Here is a 20,061-nt window from a genome sequence, read left to right on the forward strand (position 1 = left end):
TGTAGCCTGCCAGGCTACTCTGTCCATGGAATTCTCCAGGCAAGAATACTGGAGTGGGTTGCCATTTCCTTCTCCAGGGGATCTTCCCAAACCAGGGATCAAATTTGTGATTATGGGATCTCCTGAATTGGCAGGCAGATTCTTCACCACTAGAGCCATTTTTTTTAAATGGCAGACAGCTCCAGAGTTGAAAAACTTGTAGTGGTGCCCTATTTAATGAAAGTTTCCTTATGTTAATTCACATGAGTAAATTTTTACAGAAAGCTGAATCACCTCTAATTGAAGTGCTCTAATTGAGCTGTGGAGTTGTATTGATGTGGAATTGACTGTGTCTGTATCTATTTATCTGTTGTCTGACATCATATAGTGTTCCTGTAAAAGCACAATTAACTCAAAAAATATTAGCCATCTGAACAAGCCAATGACAATGGTTTATACCTATGAAGAATAGCATAAATTACTCTATTTCCTTATTTGATAGGCAAACCTGAGTGCAGATAGCTTATCTGTCTCATCAGAAACCATTGTTATTTAACTGATAGATCAAATCCAGCAATAATAGAAACCAAAAACTTGCTACCTCAGTAACTTTTATAAATTCCTTCAAGATCCAAGTGTATTCAATTAAGACTGAACAGACAATCCTTACTTACTATTACGGCTATTTTGTTCTGTTTGAAATTTTCACATCCTCAGGAGGCTCATTACACAGCATTTTCTTAGTTGTGTGTTTACATATCTGACCAGAGCATGACCACAAGATGACAGGCTTCAAAATGTTGTCTATCAAAGAGTCATATTTCCAACAGAAGCCAACCGTGAGGAAACTTTAAGTGATAATGAGAATTATGACAGAAGGGGATCCTAAAAAGGGGAAGTTGGCAATATCATGAAAAGGCCATGGCTGGTTTACAGTTAAAAGTCTTCTGGGGAAAACCTGTGTCCCCGGCAGACAATTAGTCCAGGCACTGACTGATTCTGAGGATCATCCAGGGAGACAAGATACACTTATTTCCCAACTGTGAGATTTTCCTTTCTTCCTTGAATATTGTTTTGGTACCTTATAATTTCTTAAGGAAGTAGAAATTATTGGTCTTGCCCAGTATAAAATAAATACATAAATAAAATAGCCTACTTCTGGGTATTTTTCTTTCTTTATTCCAATTACAAGACGTAGTGGTGGTGGTTAGTCACTAAGTTATGTCCCCCTCTTGTGACCCCATGGACTGTAGACTGCCAGGCTCCTCTCTCCATGGGATTCTCCAGGCAAGAATACTGGAGTGGGTTACCATTTCCTTCTCCGGGGGACCTTCCAGACCCAGGAAGTGAACCCAGGTCTCCTGCATTGCAGACAGATTCTTTACCAACTGAGCTACGAGGGAAGCCCCCAGTTGCAAGAGAGATAAATAGAGCAAATTTTTTCCTCCTGAATATTGGGTTCAATGAACCATATAACTTGCTCTCTGAGCATCTGTCCTTGTTAAGTATTAATAACTTTAAAATTAACTTGCAAAGTGTTAATAACTTTAAAATTAAAATCATCTGAAGAAATGTCTAGATCTGACATTTTTGTGATATTATGAATTTTTTTAAAAAAAATCTATTTTTCAAATCTCAGTCCCAAGGCATATTTATTTTTAATTGAACTATAGTAATTACATTATCATATTAGTTTCAGGTATACAACATCACTAGTGACTCAAAGTTTATATACATTTTACTCAAATTAATTTTATTATAAAATATTGGTTATATTTTCTGTATAATACCACTTCAGTATTCTTGCCTTGAGAACCCCATGAACAGTATGAAGAGGCAAAAAGATAGGACACTGAAAGACGAACTTACCAGGTCGGTTGGTGCCCAATATGCTGCTGGAGAAAAGTGGAGAAATAACTCCAGAAATAATGAAGAGACAGAGCCAAAGAGAAGACAACGCCCAGTTGTGGGTGTGACTGGTGATGGAAGTAAAATCAGATGCTGTAAAAATCAATATTGCATAGGACCCTGGAATGTTAGTCCATGAATCAAGGTAAATTGCAATTGGTCAAACAGGAGATGGCAAGAGTTTTAGGAGTCAGCGAACTAAAATGGACTAAAATGGGCAAGTTTGATTCAGATGGCAATTTTATCTACTACTGTGGGCAAGAATCCCTTAGAAGAAATGGAGTAGCCCTTATAATCAAAAAAGTCCAAAATGCAGCTAGAATACACAGAAGAACTGTACAAGAAAGATCTTCACAACCAAGATAATCACAATGGTGTGATCACTCACCTAGAGCCAGACATCTTGGAATGTGAAGTCAAGTGTGCCTTAGAAAGCATCACTATGAAAAAAGCTAGTGGAGGTGATGGAATTCCAGTTGAGCTATTTCAAATCCTGAAAGATGATGCTGTGAAAATGCTCCACTCAATATGACAGCAAATTTGGAAAACTCAGCAGTGTCCACAGGACTGGAAAAGATCAGTCTTCATTCCAATCCCAAAGAAAGGCAATGCCAAAGAATGCTCAAACTACCACACAATTGCACTCATCTCACGCTCTAGTAAAGTCATGCTCAAAATTCTCCAAGCCAGGCTTCAGCAACATGTGAACCATGAACTTCCAGATGTTCAAGCTGGTTTTAGAAAAGTCAGAGGAACCAGAGATCAAACTGCCAAAATTAACTGGATCATGGAAAAAGCAAGAGAGTTCCAGAAAAACATCTATTTCTGCTTCATTGACTATGCCAAAGCCTTTGACTGTGTGGATCACAGTAAACTGTGGAAAATTCTGAAAGAGATGGGAATACCAGACCACCTGACCTGCCTCTTGAGAAACCTGTATGCAGGTTAGGAAGCGACAGTTAGAACTGGACATGGAACAACAGACTGTTTCCAAGTAGGAAAAAGAGTATGTCAAGGTTGTATATTGTCACCCTGCTTATTTAACTTATATGCAGAGTATATCATGAGGAACGCTGGGCTGGAAGAAGCACAAGCTGGAATCAAGATTGCCAGGAGAAATATCAATAACCTCAGATATGCAGATGACACCACCCTTATGGCAGAAAGTGAAGAGGAACTAAAAAGCCTCTTGAGGAAAGTGAAAGAGGAGAGTGAAAAAGTTGGCTTGAAGCTCAACATTCAGAAAACTAAGATTATGGCATCTGTTCCCATCACTTCGTGGGAAATAGATGGGGAAACAGTGGAAACAGTATCAGACTTTATTTTTGGGGGGCTCCAAAATCACTGCGGATGCTGACTGCAGCCATGAAATTAAAAGACGCTTACTTCTTGGAAGGAAAGTTATGACCAACCTAGACAGCATATTAAAAAGAAGGACATTATTTTGCCAATCAAAGTCCGTCTAGTCAAAGCTATGGTTTATCCAGTGGTCATGTATGGATGTGAGAATTGGACTGTGAAGAAAACTGATCGCCGAAGAATTGATGCTTTTGAACTGTGGTGTTGGAGAAGACTCTTGAGAGTCCCTTGGACTGCAAGGAGATCCAACCAGTCCATTCTAAAGGAGATCAATCCTGGGTGTTCATTGGAAGGACTGATGCTAAAGCTGAAACTCCAATACTTTGGCCACCTCATGCAACGAGTTGACTCACTGGAAAAGACTCTGATGCTGGGAGGGATTGGGGGTGGGAGGAGAAGGGGACGACAGAGAATGAGATGGCTGGATGGCATCACCGACTCTATGGACATGAGTTTGAGTGCACTCTGGGAGTTGGGGATAGACAGGGAGGCCTGGTGTGCTGTGATTTATGGGGTCGCAAAGAGTCGGACACGACTGAGCAACTGAACTGAACTGAACTGGGTGCGATCTCAAACATGACAGAATGATCTCTGTTTGTTTCCAAGGCAAACCATTCAATTTCACAGTAATCTAAGTCTACACCAAACCACTAATGCCAAAGAAGCTGAAGTTGAGAGGTTTTATGAAGACCTATGAGACCTTCTAGAACTAACACCAATAAAAGATGTCCTTTTCTTCATAGGGGACTGGAATGCAAAAGGAGGAAGTCAAGAGATACCTGGAGTAACAGGCAAATTTGGCCTTGGAGTACAAAGTTAAGCAGGCCAAAGTCTAATAGAGTTTTTCCCAAGAGAACACACTGGTCATAGCAAACACCCTCTTCCAACAATACAGGAGAAGACTCTACACATGGACATCACCAGATGGTCAATATTGAAATCATATTGATTATATTCTTTGCAGCCAAAGATGGAGAAGCTCTATACAGTCACCAAAAGAAGACCAGGAGCTGACTGTGGTTCAGATCATGAACTCTTTATTGCCAAATTCAGATTTAAATTGAAGAAAGTAGGGAAAACCACTAGACCATTCAGGTATGATCTAAATCAAATCCCTTACAATTATACAGTGGAAGTGACAAATAGGTTCAAGGCATTAGATCCTGAAGAACTATGTGGACGTAGGTTTGTGACATCGTGCAGGAGACAGGGAGCAAGACCATCCCCAAGAATAAGAAATGCAAAAAGGAAAAATGGCTGTCTGAGGAGGTCTTACAAACAGCTGAGAAAAGAAGAGAAGCTAAAGTGAAAGGAGAAAAGGAAAGATACACCCGTATGAATGCAGAGTTCCAAAGAATAGCAAGGAGAGGTAAGAAAGCCTTCCTTAGTGCAAATAAATAGAGGAAAACAATAGAATGGAAAAGACTAGAGATCTCTTCAAGAAAATTAGAGTTACCAAGGGAACATTTCGTGCAAATATGGGCACAATAAAGGACAGAAACACTATGGACCTAACAGAAGCAGAAGATATTAAGAAGAGGTGACAAGAATACACAAGGGAACCATACAATAAGCATCTTAATGACCCAGGTAATGATGGTAACATAATCAGGTAACATTTTTCACAGAACCCAGATAACCCAGATAACATTTTTCACAGAACAGAACAAAAACTTACAATTTCATGTGGAAACACAAAATACCCTGAATAGTCAAAACAATCTTGAGAAAGAAAAGCAAAACTGGAGGAATCAACTTTCCTGACTTCAGACTATGTTACAAAGCTACAGTCATCAAGACAGTGTGGTACTGGCACAAAAACAGAAACTTAGACAAAGGGAGCAAAATAGAAAGCCAAGAGATAAACCCATCCACCCATGGGCACGTTATCTTTAACAGTGAAGGCAAGAATATAGAATGGAGAAAAGACAGCCTTTTCAATACATGGTACAAGAAAAACTGGACAGCTATGTGTAAAACAATGACATTAGAACACTTCCTAACACCATACACAAAAACATATTCAAAATTGTCTAAAGACTTAAATTTTAAGACCAGAAACTATAAAATTCTTAGACTACAACACAGGCAATGCACTCTTTGACATAAATTGCAGCAATATTCTCTTTGACCCACCTCTTGAGGAATGGAAATGAAAACAAAACTAAACTAGTGGGGCTTGCTGTGCTTAGTCACTCTGTCATGTCTGACTCTTTGTGACCCCATGTATTGTAGCTCACCAGGCTCCTCTGTCCATGGGGATGCTTCAGGCAAGAATACTGGAGTGGTTGCCATTTCCTTCTCCAGGGAATCATCCCAACCCAGGGAGCCAACCCAGGTCTTCCACATTGCAGGTGGATTCTTTACCATCTGAGCCACAATTAAAGGATGAAAAGGCAGCCTCTGAATGAGAGAAAATAACTGCAAACAAAGGAACTGACAGAGGATTAATCTTCAAAATATATAAGCAGTTCATATAGCTTAATATCAGAAAAACAAACAATTCAATCAAAAAATGGAGAGAAAACATAAACAGACATTTCTCCAAAGAAGACATCCAGATGGGCAATAAATGAAAAGATGCTCCACATCATTCATTATTAGAGAAGTGCAAATCAAAACTACCATGAGGCATCACTTCACAACAATGAAATGGCCATCATCAAAAAATCTACAAATAGTAAATGCTGGAGAAGATGTGTAGAAAAGGGAACCCTCTTGCACTGGTGGTAATGTAAATTGGTACAGAATGGAGAATCCTTAAAAAAAAAGAGACTAGATATAAAGCACTCATATGATCCAGCACTGCCACTACTGGACATATACTAAGAGAAAGTGAATTTGAAAGTGAAGCTGCTCAGTCGTGTCCGACTCTTTGCGACCCCATGGACTGTGGCTTACCAGGCTCCTCTGTCCATGGGATTTTACAGGAAAGAGTACTGGAGTGGGTTTCCATTTCCTTCTCTAGAGAATCTTCCAGACCCAGGGATTGAACCCAGGTCTCCCGCATTGTAAGCTGATGCTTTACCATCTGAGCCACCAGGGAAGTCAAAATGACACATGTACCCCACAATGTTCACTGCAGCACTATTTACAATAGCCAGGCCATCAGAACAACCTGTATGTCCATTGACAGGTGAATGGATAAAGAAGATGTTATACATATATGCAATGGACTATTACTCAGTCATAAAAAGGAATTTGAGTTGGTTGTAGTGAGGTGGATGAATTTAGAAGCATTAGAACTATTATACAGAGTGAAGTTAGTCAGAAAAGTAAAAACAAATACCATATATTAACACATTTATATGTAATCTAGAAAAATAGATAGCTAGTGGGAAGCTGTTGTATAACACAGGGAGCCCATCCTGGAGCTCTATGACAACTTAGAGGGGTGGCTTGGGGGGACAGAAACTCAAGAGAAGAGAGAGGGTATGTGCCTGTGGATGTGTGTGTACATGTGTGTGTGTGTGTGTGTGTGTGTGTGTATAGAACTATATATACATAGAACTATATATATATAGAACTGATTTGTGTTTTTGTCGAGCAGAAACCAACACATCGTATAGCAATTTTTATCCAATTAAAAATAAAATATGTTCATCAAAGTATCATTTTAATTTTTTTTTAAAAATTGTGTAATCATCCCCAGAATTTTTCACAGTCTTTTTTTTTTAACTGCTCCTTTAACCTCTTTGTTCCTTAAATTATATAGATAAGTGCTAAGTATGGAGGTCACTGCTGCTGCTGCTGCTGCTGCTAAGTCACTTCAGTCGTGTACGACTCTGTGTCCCATAGAAGGCAGCCCCACCAGGCTCCCCCGTCCCTGGGATTCTCCAGACAAGAACACTGGAGTGGGTTGCCACTTCCTTCTACAATGCATGAAAGTGAAAAGTGAAAGTGAAGTCACTCAGTCGTGTCCGACTCTTAGCGACCCCATGGACTGTAGCCCACCAGCCTCCTCCATCCATGGCATTTTCCAGGCAAGAATACTGGAGTGGGGATGGAGGTCACTACACTATAGAATAATAGAGCAAAAAACTAGTGGATGTTTTTCTCTCCTCTGTGTGTGTGTGTGTGTGTGTGTGTGTGTGTGTGTGTAGCTCTTTGTTACTGGTATCCTCTTTTATAGTGCTTGGCTCCTTCATTTTGGACCTCTGGCTACCTTTACCAAGTACTTCTGAAGATCAAGTTAACTACTTGAAGAAAGAAAGCATGTGAGACCTCCTTTCTCATCTGATAGTTGTCACCATTTTCTATGGAACCATCATTTCATGTACCCACAGCAAGCCAAGAACAGTGAATATTTGTCTCTCTTTTCTACAGTGCCTGGCTAGCTGATCTTCAGCTAACCATTAAACTGGATAAACACAGAACTTCACAGATGTGATGATCCACTTGGTGATGACTACAGAAGGGCAGTTTCATTGTTTAATACTAGATTAAAGTTGTGTTATGTCTACCCTGAAGAACCATGTCAAAGACACAGGGTTGTGACAAAGCTCAATGTATATGACAAAGGCATAATGTAGAGGACAACAAATAGCAGCGTAATAGTTGTAGATTATCACTGCCAGGAAGACACACTGCATGAATTCCATTGCATAAGATATATAGAGTTGAACCACACATCTATGATTAGTGATAGACTCAACTGAATCTCTGAGATTAACTAGAATCTTAGGAATAATACTGATGGTTATGTAGAGATCCTGAAGGAGAGATTTAAAAGGAAGTAATATATTGGTATATGAATCTTGGGATCCAGATGAGATAGTAGGATGATGGTGATGGTCCCCAAAATGGTTAGTAACTGACAAGATCAAGATAATTACAAATAGAACCTTCTGTAACTGAGGGTAATTAGAAATCCCCACCAGGGTGAAAACTGTTAAGTTATTCTCAATGGTAATCTTCAGCATTCTCATGTATAAGTTATATTCTAGGAAGCTGATTTATAGCTGAGAAACATGACATATTACATATGGTTAAATGAATGACAATGTTACCTTCCTCCAAAGCACTTTATTTTAAACATGTAGAAGACACGCTTACATCTAGTGATTTATTTCTGTTTTCCTACTGTGTAAATTTTAAGTAAATGCAGCCCCTCTTTACCTCTTAACTGTTCTATCTGATGCTCTCCTAAGTAAACAACAGCAGATCTCTAATAAGCACTTACATCTCCTTTGGGAAAGAAAATGGACCATCCTTTTTTCATAACTCAACTCAAGTTCAGTCAGTTCCTTTCAATTCAGTCACTCAGTCGTGTCCAACTCTTTGTGATCCCATGGACTGCAGCATGCCAGGCTTCCCTGTCCATCACCAACTCCCAAAGCCTTCTCAAACTCATGTCCATCGAGTTGGTAATGCCTCCCAACCATCTCATCCTCTGTCATCCCCTTCTCCTCCCACCTTCAATCATTCCCAGCATCAGGGTCTTTTCCAATGAGTCAATTCTTCACATCAGGTGGCCAAAGTATTGGAGTTTCAGCTTTAGCATCAGTCCTTCCAATGAATATTCAGGACTGTTTTTCTTTAGTATGGACTCCTAGGATCTCCTTTCAGTTCAAGGAACTCTCAAGAGTCTTCTCCAATATCACAGTTCAAAACCATCAATGCTTCAGCCCTCAGTTTTCTTTATAGCCCAACTCTCACATCCATACATGACCATTTTAAAAACCATAGCCTTGGCTAGACGGACCTTTGTTGGCAAAGTAATGTCTCTGCTTTTTAATATGCTGTATAGGTTGGTCATAGCTTTTCTTCCAAGGAGCAAGCGTCTTTTAATTTCATGGCTGCAATCACCATCTGGAGTGATTTTGGAGCCCAGAAAAATAAAGTCTGTCACTGTTTCCTTTGTTTCCCCATCTATTTGCCATGAAGTAATGGGACCAGATGCCATGATCTTAGTTTCCTGAATGTTGAGTTTTAAGCCAACTTTTTCACTCTCTTCTTTCACTTTCATCAAGAGGCTCTTTAGCTCTCCTTCACTTTCCGCCATAAGGGTGGTGTCATCTGCATATCTGAAGTTGATATTTCTCCCAGAAATCTTGATTCCAGCTTGTGCTTCCTCCAGCCTAGCATTTCTCATGATGTACTCTGCATAGAAGTTAAATAAGCAGGATGACAATACACAGCCTTGACTGTACTCCTTTCCCTATTTGGAAACAGTCTGTTGTTCCATGTCCAACTCTAACTGTTGCTTCCTGACCTGCATACAGATTTCTCAAGAGCCAGGTCAGGTGGTCTGGTATCCCCATTTCTTTAAGAATTTTCCGCAGTTTATTGTGATCCACACAGTCAAAGTCTTTGGCATAGTCAATAGAGCAGGAGCAGAAGTAGGGTCAACTAAAGTTAAGCCCTTCAATTAGTGTATTCTTCATTACAGAAAGGGAAAACTCAGATAATTCCATTTAAGGACACAAAACTTAAGTTTTGATTTAGATTTTAAGGTTTTATTCAACTACAGGAGAAGATATTTGTAATCCATAGTGAAAAATAATTATCAGGTTGCATTATTGAAATATACTAAATGTGATTAGCATTAATTGAAAATTAACTCCTGAGAGCTTATGTGAGCTGACAAAGCTGCCCAGTATACACAGCGTATTGGGGATGCTCCTACACAAAACCATGACTTTAAGACCAGGCGAGTACCTATATTGCCTAATTTATAGGAAGAAACTGAAGATATTCAAACAAAATGAGAAGATAGAGTAATTACGTTCCAAACAAAAGAACAAAATAAAACCCAAGGGGGAAAAATGTCATGAAATGGATGTAATTTATTTGATAGTGTTCAAAGTAATCATCATAAAGGTGCTCACCAAACTGAGAAGAATTGAGAACTTCAGCAAATAGTTAGAAAATATAAGAAAGAATCAATCAGAGCTATATAATACAATAAATGAAATGAAAAATAAATCCTTAAAGGAAATCAATAGCAGAATAGACAATACAGAAGAATGAATAAGTGATCTGGAAGACAAACTAGTGAAAATCACCCAATCAGAGCAATAATAAGAAAAAAAGAATTTAAAAATAGTTTAAGGGACTTCTGAGGTAATATCAAGCATACTTATATTCACATTATAGGAGTTCAAAAAGGAGAAGATAGAAAGGAGCAGAAAACTTTTCTGAAGAAACAATGACTGAATTTAAAGCAGTGTACTCCAATACAATTTTATTTTAAGAAAGGAAGAAACAGTTGCTGAAAACTGCTTAACATGGGAAAGAAAACAAGCATCCAGCTCCAGGAAGAAAGAAAGTCTCAAACAAGATGAGATCCTGACCAAGACATATCACAGTTAAAGTGGTGAAAGTTAAAAAAAAAAAAAATTTAAAGGCAGCAAGAGAAAAATAACTAATAATATACAAGAGAACTCTCATAAGGCTACCAGCTTTCTTTAAATACAAAGTTTGCAAGCCAGAAAGAAATGGCAGGACATATTTAATGTACTAAAAGGGAAAAAAAAGAATACTTGGCAAAGTTATCATAAAACTGAAGGAGAGATCAGGAGTTTTCCAGATAAGGAAAAGCTAAAGGAGTTAATCATCACTAACTGCTCTTACAACGAATATTAAAGGTTCTTCTTTCAGCTTAGAAGGAAAGGCCGTAATAAGAGATAAGAAAATACATGAAAGGAAAAATCTCATTGGTAAAGGAAAATACATAGTAAAGGCAGTGGATTGGCCACTTACAAAGCTGAAAAGCAAAAATAGTAAAATTAACTGTAACTAGTAAGTACTTAAGGGATATTCAAAATAAAAAGATGTAAAATATGCTATTAAAAACAAAAAACAGTGAGGAGAGGAGTAAAACTGTAGGGCTTTTGGAATGCATTCAAACTTAAGCAACTATGCTTAAACTTCTGTATGTATAAGTCGAATTATATGGACCTCATGATAACCACACCAAAAAAAAAAAAAACCAACAACAAACACACATAGAAAACAAGTAACAAAATGATAATAAGTTCACACCTTTCAATAATCACTTTAAATGTAAATGAATGAACTAAATGCTCTAATCAAAAGACATAGGGTGACTGAACAGATTTTTTTAAAAGATCTGTTTATATACAGTCTATAAGGGACTTACTTTAAATATAAAGACATATGCAGACTAAAATTGAAAGAATGGAAAAAGTTATATATGTGGATGGGGTGGGAGGTGGGAGGGGGGTTCAAGATGGGGAACACATGTATACCTGGGGCAGATTCATGTCAATATATGGCAAAACCAATACAATAATGTAAAGTAATTAGCCTCCAATTAAAATAAATAAATTTTAAAAAAAGAAAAGTAATTAGAGTAGCAATACTCATATCAGACAAAATAGACTTTAAAACAAGTACTGTAGCAAATAACAAAGAATAGCATTACATAATGATAAAGAGGTCAATCTGAAAAAAGGATACGATGTTCGTAAATACTAACTCTCCCAATACAGGAGCACCTGAATATATAAAGCAAAGAACTATTAATGGATATAAAGGGAAAAGTTGAGAGTAATGCAACAATAGTGTTTGTGTGTGCTTAGTCACTCAGTAGTGTCTGACTGTTTGTGGCCCCATGGAATATAGCCCACCATTCTTATTTGCCCATGGGGATTCTCCAGGCAAGAATACTGGAGTGGTTGCCATGCCCTCCTCCAGGGTATCGTCCCAACCCAGGGATCAAACCCAGGTCTCCCACATGGTAGGTGAATTCTTATTCTTTAGCCACCAGGGAAGCAATAATAGTAGGAGACATTAATACCCCACTTACATCAATCAATTAATCATCCAAAGAGAAGATCAATAAGAAAATATTGACTTTTAGTGATATATTAACCAGATTGTCTTAATAAATATATACAAAATAGTTTACCTAAAAACTGTATAGTAGATTACATGTTAGGCCACAAAACAACTCTCAATAAATTTAAGAGGATTAAAATCACATCAAACATCTTTTCTGACCACAACACTATGAAACTAGAAATAATTATGAAAACAAAACTGGAAAAAACATGAACATGTGAAGACTAAACAACATTCTACTAAACAATTAATGGATCAGCAAAGAAACTAAAGAGAAAATTTTTAAAATACCTTGAGGCAGTAAAAATGGAGATACAATTTTCCAAAATCTATGGAACGTAGAGCGTTTTTGCCAACTATAGGTTATACAACCTAATGTTTGCTACAGTGCAGTGAAATAGAGATTTTAATACTATGTGTTTGTACAAAATTTCTCAGAATCAAGGTGCAAAAGTCTTCATTTTCAGAAAAGGAATGTTATAAGCAAAGATCTTTCAGAATGGAGTTATAGGTAACAAATCAGTGTTGTAGCATAAATAATAAAAGGAGCTTTATTAAGCTTTCATCTGGAAAATGAGTTTCCAAATTATAAAAAAATATGTTTATATATATAGAACTGTAGGGGTCTAAATGTTAAAAAAAAATGTATATTATTGTATATTTTAAAAAGTGAAATAATCAACATTAAGAAGTGCATGGTTATACTAACAACAATAGTGTTTTTCTTTATATGGCTTTCCTAGCTATAGAATAGTCCATGGCTATGCTTTTTCTTAAGAATCAGAGTTAGTTCAAAGTGGTTCAATTGGTTCAACTACAAAATGATAAAATCAAGTTTCTGCTTCTGCTTTATTCTACACCTTTTTAATGTGTGGCTTTTGTCTTCATGCTGTTTATGCAACTCGGAGAAGGAAATGGCAACCCACTCCAGTGTTCTTGCCTGGAGAATCCCAGGGATGGCGGAGCCTGGTGGGCTGCCATTTATGGGGTCGCACGGAGTCAGACACGACTGAAGCAACTTAGCAGCAGCATATATGTCTACCACAATTTAAGTGGCTAGAGTATAGGGTGAAGTAAAAGAATTTGCTTTATGACAGCTTGCCCATGGTTCATCCATCTTAGATACATCCTTGCAAAAAAGTAAGCCATAAATCCATCTAGAGAAACATAAAGGGTAAGAGACTGAATATATTATTCAAAAATTTTTAAATGCTAATTTCAAATAGTTCTTGAATATTTTCATATTTGTCTTCATCTTATAAAATAATTAAAATAAACCTCAAATGCTGCATATATATTTTGGAGAAAAGACATGAACCAAAGGATTTATGTTACTACTGTGTAATTGTAAGGTTGGGACTATACACATACATTCCATAGTAAATTACAGAATGTTTTATAAGAAATTAATCAAAAGGAAATGGGAAAAAATAGTTTTAAAACATTATGTGATTTTCTTTAACCACAAAAATTAGGCATTTATCATAGTAGTGTTTTAAACCATTTTTTGACAATCATGTAAATTTTATTACCAGAATCTTCCCTAGAACTTTTCTCAGTGCTTCCTTGACCTCTTTGTTCCTCAGAGTATAAATAAGAGGATTAAGCATGGGGGTCACCACTGTGTAGAAGAGAGAGACAAACTTTCCCTGATCTTTGTATGTACTTTTGGCTGACTGCAGATACATGAACATGATGGTTCCATAGAACATGATGACAACTGTCACATGGGAAGAACAGGTCCCAAAAACTTTCTTTCTTCCATTAGCTGATTTGATCTTCAAAACTGCTTGGGTAATGTAACCATAGGAGACTAGGATGAAAGAGATAGGCACAACAAGGAAGAGGATACTAGCCACGAAGAGCTCAACCTCATTGAAAGTGGTATCCACACAAGCCAACTTGATAAGTACAGGGACTTCGCAGATAAAATGATCCACTTGGTGATGCCCACATAAAGGTAGCTGCAGGGTGAGAGTGGACTGTACCAGGGTGGTGGCCACCCCACTAACCCATGCCAAAGATGTCAGGGCCATGCAGAGATGAGGATGCATTAGGAGAGCATAGTGGAGGGGACGGCAGATGGCCACATAGCGATCATAGGACATCACAGCCAGAAGGACACACTCAGTAGATCCAAGAGCAAGAGAGACGTAGAGCTGAACCATGCAGCCACCATAGGTAATGGTTTTCATGGGATCCTGCAAGTTTACCAGGAGCTGAGGAATAACACTGCTAGTAAAGCAGAGGTCCAGGAAAGAGAGATGAGAAAGGAAAAAATACATTGGTGTGTGAAGTTTGGGTTCCAGATGAGATATCAGAATGATGGTGGTGTTCCCTAAAATGGTTAGTAAATATAAGACCAAGATGACCACAAAGAGAGCCGTCTGTAACTGAGGATAATCAGAAAACCCTAACAGGATAAAACCTGTTATGTTTCCCGCATTGGTGCTCTTCACCATCCCCATGTGCAAAGTATGTCCCAGAAAGTTGAGTCAAAGCTGAGAAACATTATATATTACATAAGGTCGGATAAATGACAATGTCCTCTCTCCCCAAAGTTATATGTTAAATGCTTAGACCTCATAACTTATATCTATTTTCCTATTGTGTGCATTCTAAATAAATACAGTGTATACTCTCTCAATGGTATAGGTGTCTTCTGACGCTCTGAAAGATAGAAAAGAACAGATGTTTTAAAAATGATCAAACTATAGTAATTAAAACAGTATTGTATTGGCATGAAGGTAAACATATAGATCGATGGAGCAGGATAGAGAACCTAGAGATAAACGTTTGCATATAAACAAGTGAACTTCAACAAAGAGATCAAAAATACACAATGTAGAAAGGGCAGTCTCTTCAATAAACAGTTTGGGGAAAACTGAATATCCACATGCAAAAGAATAAAATTGAACCCCCAGCTTACACCATACACATAAATCAACTTAGATTGAAGATTTGAATGTATAATCTGAAACTGAAACTCCTAGAAGAAACATGGAGGAAAACCTTCATGGTATTGGTCTTGGTGATGATTTTAAAGATATAAGACAAAACCACAGGCAACAAAAGCAAAAATCTATGGAAGGGGAGAAAATATACAAAATTATACCTAATATCCAAGATATGTAAGAGATTCAAATGTCTACAACAACAACAACAAAAGAGATGACCCAATTAAAAAGTGAACAAAGAACTTGAACAGACATTTTTCAAAACAAGACATACAAATGTCCAGTAGGCATATGAAAAAGTGTTCAACATCACTAATCATCTGGGTAATGCAAATAAAACCACAATGAAATATCACCTCATACCTGTAAGGATGACTGTTATCAAAAAAATAAAAAAACAAATGACAACAAATGTTGAAAAGATTATGGCGAAATTAGAATCCTTGTACAGTATTAGTGGGAATGAAAAGCAGAATCAGTGTTCCTCAGAACGTTATAGCTAACATACGGTCCAACATTCCCACTTCTGCGTACACACCCAAAAGAATTGATATTGGGATCTTTAAGTGATAACTTCATTCCTGTATTTATTGCAGCATTATTCACAACAGCCAACCTAAGTGTCCATCTAATAACGGTCAAATAAAGAAAGATAGATGTATTATTCAACTTTAACTAATGGAGTATTATTAGCATATTGATAAAATATTATGAATAAATAAAGAAGATAAAGTATATTCTGTGCATGCGTGCTAAATCCTTTCAGTTGTGTCCAACTCTGTGCGACCCTGTAGACTGTAGCCTGCAAGTCTCCTCTGTTCTTGGGAATTCTCCAGGCAAGAATGCTGGAGGGGTTGCCACGCCCTCCTCCAGGGGAGCTTCCTGACCCAGAGATCAAACCTGTGTGTCTTATACCTCCTGCATTGGCAGGCAGGTTATTTACCACTAGTGCCACCTGGGAAGCCCCTTGTGGTAGTTTCAGTTCAGTTCAGTTCATTTCAGTTCAGTCGCTCAGTCGTGTCTGACTCTCCGCGACCCCATGAACCACAGCACGCCAGGCCTCCCTGTCCATCACCAACTCCCGGAGTACACTCAAACTCCTGTCCACAGAGTTGGTGATGCCATCCAGCCATCTCATTCTCCGTCGTCCCCTTCTCCTCCCGCCCCCAACCTTTCCCAGCATCAGAGTCTTCTCCAGTGAGTCAACTCGTCGCATGAGGTGGCCAAAGTATTGCAGTTTCAGCTTTAGCATCAGTCCCTCCAATGAACACCCAGGACTGATCTCCTTTAGAATGGACTGGTTTGATCTCCTTGCAGTATAAGGGACTCTCAAGAGTCAGTCAACTTTAATTAATGGAGTATTATTAGAATATTGATGAAATATTATTTAGTCTTAAAAAGGAAAAAAGTCTTACAATGTGCAACAACATGGATGTACTTTGAGGACAGTATACTATGTAAAATAGGTCAGACACAAATGGACAAACACACCTCTTTATGTAATATGTAAAACAGTCAGCCTTATAGAAACATAAAATGGTGATGACCAAAGGATAGGAGGAGGAGGAAACAGGGAGGTGCTCAATGGTTAAAAAATTGCAGCTATACAATGTAAGTTCTAGAGAGCTGCTGTCCAACTTATTGCTTATAATTAGCAATATTATATTATGTACTTAACATTTGGTACCAGGGTAAATCATGTTATGTGTTCCTACCACACATTCACACAAAAAGCAAAAGAACACAAGGAAACTTCGGAGAAGACGTTTAAGTGTATTACCTAGATAGTGGTGACTGTATCATGGGTCCACACATACATCTGGACACATGAACTTATATATGTTAAATAAATTGTGAATTTATTTATATATTAGTTCTACCTCAATAAAGCTATAAAAAAGAACCACCATCATCTGTTTTAGGAAATTAATTTTATTATCATTTCCATCCAACCAAATGTACCCCTTTATATTGATGTCTTTCTAGTCACATGAAGGAGAAACTCAGTTAATTTCAACTAGAGAAAAAAACAGGTTTATTTAAGCAACTTTCAATAAAGTGAGAATAAGACCGTTTTTCATCACCACAAAAGAATGGAAATTGGTTGTAACATTATGTAATTTTTAAATATACCAGATGAGACTTGTATTTCTTAAAAATCAAATACTCAGAGATATATGCTCAGTCAGAGGTGCATACTTATTTAGTATTTAAGGCAACATTTGAATCTATTTCTTATGATCAACCAGTTAATTCTATACTCTTACCTATCTTTCTTTTTCTTTCCCTTAGTGTTTGTTTATGTGCTTTTGAAAAATAGCTCATTCTCTTTTTTTCAGAGACCCAGGATCCTCCAGGCTCCAAAAAGTCTTTAGGAAATGAAATGCTAGCCATATGATTTTTTATTTCTTTTTCCTGTAATCATTTACATATCTGTTATCAACTCAAAGTGTGAGTGCAAAATGTAATTCATATTTTGAAAGCAAGTTATTAAGGGCAAATAAAACATTCTTTATTATCCTTATGGTAGTAAGCATACTTTACTACCATACACTCCAAAAAAAAATCTTTGCTCTTAACTATCTGGGAACCTTGATAATGGATAAATATATTTTTGCATTTGACTAAGTTGTATATGTGTCTACTCACAACAGATTGTGAGATTCATGAGGCCAGGCGTCATATAAGATATGACTTCTCTGTCTGTAACCCTTAGAGTGGTCAGCACAAAGTAACGTTTTAAAAATTATTCAGCAGTTCACTCATATTATATCCACCATATTATACCTCTTTCTTTTTCCCTAAGGAAACTAACATATCTCTAGTCAACTAGTAGATAGTAGATATCACTACCAAATGAATGATCAGAACTTACCAACCTTCCCTCAGATTAGAGATGTCTCAAACATATATGGCTCTGCTATTTGAACATGGCTTTATCGAAAGCATGAGGCTGACAAAGTGAACTTGTAATGTCATAACTAGGGGTCAAATCCACACATGGCCCTCTCCTTGATTTTTATGAACTCTATCCCAGTCTTGTAACTACAAAATTTAAACACTCTGACATATCCTCATTATTTCATCTTTTTCTCATCCTTTCTCAGTAGGAAATACCATAAACTTTATGTTTATTACTGAAGCAAATGATCCCTTTTCAAATATCTTAGATATTATGCAGTATTAACTATTATTAGTTCTCTATCACTTCAGAACAGTGCCCTGCAAAATGTCCACCTTCCACTTCACTGGCAATATTCCAATTCATTGACTTTTTATTTGTATAGTAAACAATTACTACTTCAGTTTACATTTTCTTTCATCTGAACCTTTAAAAACTTCACAATAAACATGAATGATTGGACTTAAAGGAAACAGCAGCAGTGTCCAAACACCTTCCAAATGTACATTGCTCACAGGAAGCAATTAATTCCAATTATAGATATCACTAACTTGGACTCATTAAGTAACAGTATTTTTCTGAGCAAGTAAAATATCTTTATTGCTCATTAAGAACACATTATGCATTACTAAGCATGAACATTTCAAAACAAATTGTGGAAAACATTTTTAAGATGTAAATATAGACAATGAATGCAGTATTTCCACTTCTCTCTTTAAAACTAATAGCTTAAACACAAATGGCAGAAAATAGAAAGTGAATACTATTCTAAGCAGGAACAGTTCTAAAAGCTTATAAGCCTATATTATATATCCCACATAGTATGTGCCTGATATGTTAAAATTTAACAAAATCACATGAACAGAGAGTGAAACTCTCTTCACTAAGCACCATTCTATATAGGTCTCATCTTGGACAAACAAAGTATAAAATATAAAGGGCCATGAAAACATATATCGTATTGAAAGTATAGCCCATATAAGGGATGGCTCCATAGCTGGGAAGATTAGCTAGTTTCATAATTGAGTGAAAGGGTCAAATATCATGTTGAGCTGGGCATGTTCCAGAGTAGAGATTTCATTAAGGGAAGAAATGATTGAAAACTATATATCTTGAGTGGACATTCAAGATGCCCTCTGTACTTTCCCATCAAATGATTGAAGAACAGAACACAAATTCTAAATTACCAACATTTAATTCTCCCTCTCATATTCTAAAAACACCATTAAAATAGCACCAGGGGCTGGGGTAGGAAGATGGAAAATACAAGACAAAATGATTCTGCTGTATTTGGGAAAAGACAAGTCTAGATCACTGTATACATCAAAAGATGATGGATATGTAAAAAGTATAAAACACTGAACCTAGTGTTTGAAAGTGAAAGTTGTTCAGTCAAGTTGGACTCTTTGTGACCCCATGGTCTCTGCTGCTGCTAAGTCGCTTCAGTCATGTCTGACTCTGTGTAACCCCATAGACGGCAGCCCACCGGGCTCCTCTGTCCCTGGGATTCTCCAGGCAAGAATACTAGAGTGGGTTGCCATTTCCTTCTGCAATGCATGCATGCATCCTAAGTCACTTCAGTCATGTCCGACTCTGTGTGACCCTATGGACAGCAGCCCACAAGGCTTCTCCGTCCATGGGATTCTCTAGGCAAGAATACTAGAGCGGGTTGCCATTTCCTTCTGCAATGCATGCATGCATCCTAAGTCACTTCAGCCATGTCCGACTCTGTGTGACCCTATGGACAGCAGCCCACAAGGCTTCTCCGTCCATGGGATTCTCTAGGCAAGAATACTAGAGTGGGTTGCCATTTCCTTCTCCACCATGAATTCTACAGTCCATGAAATTCTCCAGGCCAGAATACTGGATTGGGTATCCGTTCCCTTCTCCAGGGGATCTTCCCAACTCAGGGATCGAACCCAGGTCTCCCACATTGCAGGCTGATTCTTTACCAATTGAGCCACCAATTAAGCCCAAGAATACTGGAGTGGATAGACTATCCCTTCACCAGCAGATCTTCCGGAGTCAGGAATAGACTGGGATCTCCTGCATTGCACGTGCCTTCTTTACCAGCTGAGCTACCCAGGTTTACGTTTTTCAAAATAAAATGCAACAACAACAACAACATCAAAGACAAAGAAAAACAAT

General features: G+C 37.6%; 1 protein-coding gene across 1 annotated transcript; it reads right to left on the reverse strand.

Moving 5' to 3' along the window:
- Positions 1 to 13,568: 13,568 nt before the first annotated feature.
- LOC129558528 (olfactory receptor 2G2-like) lies at positions 13,569 to 14,522 on the reverse strand. Its single transcript, XM_055429733.2, has one exon. The coding sequence runs from the start codon at positions 14,520 to 14,522 to the stop codon at positions 13,569 to 13,571; it is 954 nt and encodes a 317-aa protein (XP_055285708.1).
- Between the last annotated feature and the right edge of the window lie 5,539 nt (positions 14,523 to 20,061).

The sequence above is a fragment of the Moschus berezovskii genome, chromosome 8, assembly GCF_049115385.1.
Source record: "Moschus berezovskii isolate FMDL1 chromosome 8, NW_MosBer_1.0, whole genome shotgun sequence".
Classification (NCBI taxonomy): domain Eukaryota; kingdom Metazoa; phylum Chordata; class Mammalia; order Artiodactyla; family Moschidae; genus Moschus; species Moschus berezovskii.